Source organism: Carassius carassius, chromosome 21 (assembly GCF_963082965.1).
Source record: "Carassius carassius chromosome 21, fCarCar2.1, whole genome shotgun sequence".
Lineage (NCBI taxonomy): Eukaryota > Metazoa > Chordata > Actinopteri > Cypriniformes > Cyprinidae > Carassius > Carassius carassius.
The window spans coordinates 16,586,086-16,594,739 of NC_081775.1; the positions used below are offsets into that span (position 1 = coordinate 16,586,086).

General features: G+C 39.9%; 1 protein-coding gene across 1 annotated transcript in view; it reads right to left on the bottom strand.

The window, feature by feature from the left end:
- The window catches only part of LOC132097655 (protein patched homolog 1-like), a 56,258-nt gene extending 48,197 nt beyond the window's left edge, over positions 1-8,061 (bottom strand). The window contains exons 1-2 of the mRNA XM_059503516.1: positions 7,534-8,061; positions 5,706-5,898 (exon numbers count right to left, since the gene is read on the bottom strand). Coding sequence (XP_059359499.1) covers positions 5,706-5,898; positions 7,534-7,701 — 361 coding nt within the window. The 5' untranslated portion in view covers positions 7,702-8,061. The remainder of the gene's footprint in view (positions 1-5,705; positions 5,899-7,533) is intronic.
- Positions 8,062-8,654: the final 593 nt, after the last annotated feature.

Below are 8,654 nucleotides of genomic sequence, written 5' to 3' on the forward strand. Positions count from 1 at the left end.
TTACGGCAAATAAAAGTTATTTAGCAACGAATCGATGACTAAATTAGTTGACAACTATTTTAATAATCGATTTTAATCGATTAAATCGATTCGTTGTTTCAGCTCTACTGCAAACATATATCGCTATGATCAGATGCTTTCTTAACTGCTGTTTTTTCAACTCTGTCATGTTTGTCATGCTAACAGTAAACGCTGTTTGCATATATCAAACTTATTTTTACCCCTAAGCGAAGAATGAAAAATAACTTTGCAGTAAGTATATCAGGGCCTCCACACAAGACATTTTTTTGTCTATAGTTTTGCAAAACTTTCCTACACTCTACTGATTTGGCATTGTTTGCACTCTGACAAGCGCCCTATAGGGGTGGCACGGTTCAATTTTTTCACGGTTCGGTTTGTTTCACGGTTTTCGGTACAGTTCGGTATGTGCTTATGGATAAACTATACTTTCTAATAAAAAAAAAGAAGAATATTCTATCCAACTACAAGCAACAGCACACATAATACAATAGATAGAGTAAAGATACAAACAATAAACAGTGATTTTCAGTTGTTGTTTTTTTTTTTTTTTGGCAGGTCTAGCATAAGTTTTTAGGTACAGAAATGTAATGTAATTGCATATTGGACTATATAAATTAAAAATTATTCTTTATTAAAGTTATAAAAGCTTTTTAATCAAGAGCAGTGAGTGATTTCTTTGTAGTTGCTGTTCGATTAATATAAAGACTGTCACTTTAAGAGAATGCACTGATACAGTGGCCTGCGTTCTGCCGGCTATGTCTGCTGTAGGATACTTACCAAAACGGGCATTTTGACATAATTTTTGTCTGAATTTGTCCATTTAAACACAATACTTCAGAGAGAGCTTAATATTTGCCCGCGTTCTGAGGCACGGGTTTGCGCGCTTCGGATGAGCGCATGCACAATTCTTCTCACTGCGCGCGAGCTCACGTCTTTGGCTCTTAGATGTTTAAACTGACAAAGCTTAAATGAGTTTAGTTTAAATACATATTAATGTGTGCTGTTCAGTTCTCATCTGTGCGAGCACGCTTTCAGCACCCGGATGATGTTTTTTTTTTCTCATCACTATTTTTGTAATGTCTGGGAATCCAGAATGCACATACATCAACAGAAACATATATTAACTGCTATTTATAGCAAACCATATTACAGATACTTTGGATTTAAGTTGAACCGCGGTCCCAGCGCGTGCCGAACCGTGTGTGGTGAACCGAACGGTACGGGTTTTTTTCAGCAAACCGTGCCACCCCTACTAGCGGGCATAAAATAATGACAGTATCGTGTTGCGTCAGTCGTAAAGAAAGTTACGTATAACATCATTACCAATCAAACATCATTACCGATCTCACAGTAATTTGTAGATGATTTACTAGGTGGCTTATTCGTTCGAATGACCTTACATAACCCCACCCCTAAACCTATCCTTCACAGAAATCAAGCAAAATTATGATTTATAGAGCATATACATTTTATGAGCATGTGTGTTCTCTGGGACCAAACCCATGATCGCATGATTACATATCGTCGTATAAAGCAATACTCTACCAACTGAATACTCTACACAAAACCCAAATTATAGTGCAAATAAAAGAGTACAAAACATTAATATGAAAATGTCCTGCTGCCGATAGGGGCGCAGTTGTAGTATACGATCTGATCGAGTTCGTATTTCTTGGATTTGGACAAATGACCTATATGGCAGTATTGGTTGAAGGACAGGTTGGTCATAATTGATCAACCGACTATTCGACAACAAATATATTTGTCTAGGCTACATTTTTTTCTTGTCGATAAAGTCAACTAATCATTTCAGCCCTACTGGAAATCATGTAGAACACCCTAGCAGCCGATCAGAATACCTAAATACCAACCATACAGCAACACCCTGGGAATCCTAAACAAAACTTCAGCACTGTGGCAGTTTTCCCCAAAATGTAGAAAACTAGTCCATCTAAATGTAATTTATATTGGCCATCACAGTTACTTTTTAACTGTTTTCATACTTGTTAGTTCTATTGCTATCTCCACAATATTTTTACATGAAGTACTAAGGTTTTAAGGCAGCCACACAGACCCCAGTTCTCCGATCTTAGAAAGAAGAAACCTAGTTCAAACTTCAAACCCCTTAAAGCCCTCAGGGCTCCACATACATCCCTTACAGTTCAGCCATGTGTGTCCAAGCCTTCCTGAGCACATCCAAACAGGGAGAATTCCACTAGATCCCCATCTCTTCACCACAGTGCAGGGAGGCCACATTCTTCAGCCGCTTCCTTCATATTAAAAGAGGACTTCTTCCCACCATGAACTTCAGGTTATACACCCCTCCATACTGCTAACACTTAACTGTCCTCATGTTTCACTGGGAAACCAGGGGAGGTTTGTCAATATGTCCACACCAGTCGAATGCAAAGGCAATTTCAGCCTACAGTTCACGTCAAATGAAACAACTTAAAGAGTAAACACCTGAAGAGAGAATTAAAAATGGCTCTACTCACAGAACACAGTGAAAAACTTGAAAAAGTTAACATCAAATCGGCACTAAAAACACAAAAAACTGATTAAAATAATAAAAAAAAATTAACCCAAGTTACACATCTTCCAGATTACCGGCAAATTGATCAACAATCTAATAAATTCACACTGCCCCCTGCTGGGTGTATAAACATATGTTGCTGGCTAAATTACTCATTTATTACCTTTAAATCGATCAACTCCTCTTCCACAGGAAGGCTAGCATAGTAGTAAACCTTCTCTCATCATCACTGGCGTTAGCTGGAACCCCTCACTCTGCACCCAGGTCATGTAGCCAGTATCAGATGAGCTTTTAAATAGTGGAGTCTCCAATCTATGACCTCAGGTCCTAAGGGACGAAGCCTTGTGACCAAGAGGCTCATACTACCCCCCACACGAGAGAATTGGACAACCCAAACACTGATATTCAATGATTTCACTGCAAGAGCGGACCCTCACAAAAGCCAGAAGGGGAAGGCGTACAGGAAGGCGAATGTTTACGTGAAACTGTTTTAATTAAGTTCAGGCGGTGCTGTTTTTTTTTTTTTTAAACCTGGAGCCTGTGATTTTGAAAACAAAAAAGATGGCTACTCGTTTAATCTACAATAAAAAGGTAATCTACAATAACAGCAAAGTCGAAGCCATTATTTAGATTTTTTTTTCAACAATCAAATAAAATACATTTGTTTTTTTATATTTAAATATATATGTTTAATATATATTTATTTATAAAATAAGTACACAGAAATATATTCATTACTCTTTCTGCACAAACCTGAAGACTTGCTTGAGGTCCACAAATGTCCACAACTCCAAACATTAGCCTACAAAACATCAAAGCTACTGTACATTCATATCAGATCAGCGAGAGGATTCAGCCAGTCACTCGAAAGCTAAGACTACATTATCTACATCAATCGTGTAACGCTGAAAATCTGTAGAGCAACCAAACTAATTATAATGGTTGGAGCGTAACAGACCTCAATGGCAAGTGATGAAAGCCAACATGAGATCACACTGAATCCCATTCAAGCTGAACTTAAGGGAGAGTAAGAGACAAGAGCTTCAACGAAGGGTCATTTGGAGGTCGCTAGCAAAAGACCGATCCAAACGAAACATAAACATGCATCCTAATGGACACTGGGCCGACATCTCCCAGCGCAGAACCTGGCCTAAACGAATCTATCTCTCAGCTGTGGAGATTAATCTAAACAAACAGATCTCAATGTTACTGCATCTGGAAGCTGTCATGTGCTTTCGACATGGGAACAACTGAGGTGTGAGTGAGTGTGTGTCCAATAACCGACTGTCATACTTCATCTGCAAACCTCCTGCGCTTCTTGGAAAGGAAGTGTGGAAGTGAGCGACAGAGATAAAACTGCAGAGAGGATAAGGCTCTGGGTTAGCGAGGTGTTTGTGATAAGATTAACACAGAAATGACTATACCGAGAATATTACTTAAGATTTCAGACACTCCACTACATGATGTATTTAGAATAAATGCAAAGGTTTCTCTCCCGAGGGGCAGACTGAGGTTTAAGCATCTAGGCTGCTACTGCATAAGGGCTCCAAGATGAGTCTCATGTAGAGTTGACCAAAAAAATCTCAGAGATCCGGCACCTGCTCCATTACCAAAGAAGCCTTGAGCAATCACTTAAGGTGCTCCAGGGGGACTGGAACTACAGCTAGGGTCATTTAAGTTGCTTTGGATGAAAAAGGGTCTGCTCAAGGGCAAATCAGTAAAGTAAAAAAAGAAAAGAAAAAGAGAGGCCCGTGAGATCATAAAGCCAATAAAACAATTCCCTTCCCAGTTCAAAAATGCAGAAATGCAGCTTTTAAAAAACAACTCATCAAGGACATTTTCTCCAAGGGAAGCAATGCCTCCTTAAATAAAACTGTGAGGACATAATAAATTAGCAGTTACATAACAGTATAAAAGCAATATCAATTAGTGTAAAATTGCTCATTTCTATAAGGTAATAATAATGTTTCTTGGGGGATAACTGAAAAATACTGGGAAAAGTCACATGACAGGATGTGCCTTATTATGATAGGTCAATTACTGTTGACAATCGGTCAATTTTAACAACATTATCATTACAACAGCCACCTATCGTGCTGTTGCAAAAGGGTTGGCAAATAGCACTGAATTGGTCAAAATGGTGTGGATTCATAAACCAGTTACAGAATAACTGCTCAACCACTCAAACATCACTTCTTTCGACTTGAAACAGTGATCTACAACTAAATGAGACCTAAAAAGTGTAAAAATGTAAAGTATGTTTATAGAAATACACAAAAACAGAGAAGTGACTGTCTCCCCTTTTCATAAATCTACCACACACCACTGACTTTAATATCAGCATAACATGGCATGTATTTACAGTCCAAAACACACTAAAAGCCAACTCATCCAATTATACTAACGTAATATAAAAATAATGACTGAAAAACTATCTAAAAGGAAAGCCCTCATATCATCCATGGTCTTATCAAAGGTTCTTTAAACTTCAGGAATGTAGATCAAAGCAAAACGGCCTGTTTGCCCCTCCCCCTTAAAAAAAATCACCACCCACACTACGGCCCCGACTTCTCACAACTGACTTATTCATAAATAAAACAACTTTCTTTTAAACTTTCTTCTAGCTGCCTGTGTGCTGTAGTCTGTGTCGGGTCTGGGTGCACGTTTCTGCCTGCAGTTCGCTCGGTTCCTACTGAAACTCTGAGACAAATCTTTTTGGAAAGTTGAACACTGTCCAAAACAGGACCACACACAGACTCTGTGAGAAGCGCGGATCAGATTCAACTGCTTGGAGGCAGACACACACACTTACTCGCACACACTCACAAAATGGCGGCTATTCGTGTTAAAAAACACTCAAATTGCTCTATAAATCATATATCCACTGATGTATCGAACTTGAAAACTTTCGGCGCGCGCGCTATCGGGTTCCATAAACACACTGCGTTCGTGTGCGTGAGGCAAATTCGAAGCGAAAAACATTCTTTTCACGTTTAATCTGGATTTCTGCCAGATTTCTATACAATAAACAATTCCTTCAGCTTACATGACAGACCCCTACCTCACCCACTGCTTCGGGTCTGCCTTTAGTTTACACTTGCGGGGAAAACGTATAGGAAAGGCTTAAAGTACAAGGAAAACAGCTTCTTACCTTCTACCCAGAGTTTCTCCACGTCCGTCTCCAGATTAGCTGCCCTTAAGCCAACAGCAAAAGCTCCGAATATTAAAAGGCCCACAACTAAAAACTTTCCGCAGTTCTTTTGTATGTAACAGCCAAGTTTAAACAAAAGTCTTTGAAACTTTGCTCTCAACCACAGCGGCGCTTTCCTCCCAGTCGCCTTCCCCTACAAGACAAGAGAGAGCAAATATTAAACTCATCACCTTGTTAGAAAGATTAAACTTAATTCCATCATTGAATAGTCATGGTTTTTCGACTAACCTGCAGAAAATAAGCTAAAGTTGGGTTTAAATAACTGTATAATAAGGAATAAACTTTTTTCTTTCTTTGAAAATAATTACTTGAAATGTATTAAACAACTAGAGTTACGTATAAACACGACTCAAAGTCTTCAAAAGTAGCCTCTACACGCTTTCAAGCGCTATTTATTTCTGTGGCAAGCCATTTTAACAATTATTTATTGCAAGTGCTTCTTTTTAATTACCATTAAGTATCCCAATAATAACTTTTTCAGTGTCACAAGTAATAACTATTTATTAGATACTAGTAAGACTTAGTCCTTTGCAATTAGTTGTTTGTTTGGCAAATTTGAATTCTCCAACTCCAACTTCAGATTATTATCTATTCCAGTATTAATTGTAACTATTCATTAGGTGCAAGTATTTAGTCTTTAGTTACAACTATCTATTCCAGTCTTCCTTGTACTAAACAGACATTAATACCTGTTTGTTAGACACAAGTGTGTCTTCAAGTTGACACTAAACGATTCCTAATATTACCAGTAAGATTTTGAATCAAATACAAAGTAGCTGTTATGGCTAGTAATTACATATGGCAATTAAAAAAGACACAGTTAGTCTTATAATGTTCTAAGAATTAGACAGATGCAAGTGTCTTACAAATAAGTGCAAAAAAGCTGGCTTTTATAGTACATAAAAATCAACCATCATGTTTGAACCACAGATTCCCCCAAAATTTAATGGCAAATGCCACCAATAACAATAAGATTGTTATTTGTCATTATTTTGGATTGTGACTAGAAGCAAAAGAATGATGACTACTAACTTACAAACAGTTATTACTAATGAAACTGAAAAAAGATGACTTCCTAGTAATAAATAATTACTAGTAACAAAAATAAATGCCACTTAATTCCAGTGACTAAATGTTAAAACGGCTTTCCATACTACTTGTGCCATTCTCTCGGCTTTCAAACAGTATAATTCAATTGAGTCTTCCACGCGTAAACTAAACTTAAATCTGAGTCTTGCTGCAATGTGTCAGACTGCATCCTTTAGACACTGTATCAGGGAAACAGGTTACAATGTCCAAAGCCATGCAATATCGGGGATGCACGTGGGTCGCATAGCTGAAGGGACGTGATGTGAAGTGATTTGGGAAGTGCTGCAGCCAACACAGAGGGAGTTAACGACAATATTTGTGAACGGAAGAGGGCATCCACATGGATCGACACTGAGCAGTAAGGGACGAAAACTACTCCCCGTGTAGATCATATCTGAGGGGGCTTCAATCATCTAGGGCCAACATCACTAACAAAACTTTAGACCCTTCGCTTCACATTCCGAGCTCAGCTTCTCGTCTGACAGTTGCGTTACGATTACTGAATCGCGACAGATGGAAATAGCGGGGAACTAACGCAGCGAACCCCTCGAGCGGCTACAGGTTGCTTCCCGCATAGACACCCCCATCGGTGCCGTGGCTATCCCGTTACCTAGCGACTTCACTAAAGTTGAGCACTTTGTCAGAGCATTCCCAACAAACGAGGCAAACATAAAAGCACCTCTGAAATCTGCTCCAATGCAAAGGCGGCATCGCAATAGCTCGGCCGCTGCAAATACTCCAAATCCGCCGCGGCGCTCCGATAGTTGCCCCTATTTCTCCGCGTTAACCTCGGCCGATCGGGGTCTCTGTTTTCCTGCTCGGAGGACACATTAACAGCCGAGGCCATGTTGCAAAGTCTGCGCCGAACGTCTCGTTATCCGCGCTAGTGTATTTCCCCGCGAGCGTTTAGTGATATCCGAAGAAAACCAAGTTTGTCTCTCGTTGATCCCAGATCCGCGAAGCACTTCATACTCCTGTTTGAGACGGCGAGTCAGAGTCTGCGCCTTCCATTCCAACATTTCGCGAATCTGGAGGTCTCCAACAATTCCCCACTTTCACGCCGTCCTCTGGAAAGTCCGCGATATCAGAAGGCGAAGTGGATGCTGTGGAAACGTCGATCCCTCGCTGGCTGAAGCATTCTGTGCTCTATGTGGTCCCTCCTCAGGCCGCGCGACAAGGCGATCTCTGAGAGATTCAATAGATGTGAAAAAAGATCACTATCCATTCGGAGACAGAGGAGGAGGGGCGTGGCAAAGCCACTCGAAATCCCGCCTCCGGGGCTGTCAGAGGGCTGGGGTTCCTGTGCTCTGATTGGTTCCAGAAGGGCAAAAATTACTCAGCAAACACGACTATTATTAGCTGCTTAGCAACAGCTCACCAAAGTAGAGAGACCACCCAAGCAGCGAGCCCTCGTGTGTGCATCTCAAACTTCAGGGGAGTCTTAAAGAAGCAAAGCCCACTTTCTACAGAGTCCGAGCGCTGGGTCTGACTCGAGCCGCGTCCAAGAGCCAGAACAAACCTTCAAGAGAAGAAAAACACAGACGAGCCGTTTCTGGGGCAGAGGCAACACAACACTTTTCCACTTGTGTCTTTTCTTTTCTTTTCTTTTCTTTTCTTTTCTTTTCTTTCGTTTATTTCTTTGTTATTTTTTCTTGTCTGTTTCTTTGCTTTTTTGTTTGCCTTTCTTTCTTTCTTTCTTTCTTTCTTTCTTTCTTTCTTTCTTTCTTTCTTTCTTTCTTTCTTTCTTTCTTTCTTTCTTTCTTTCTTTCTTCCTAGTCTGTCCATCTCTATTTCATTCTT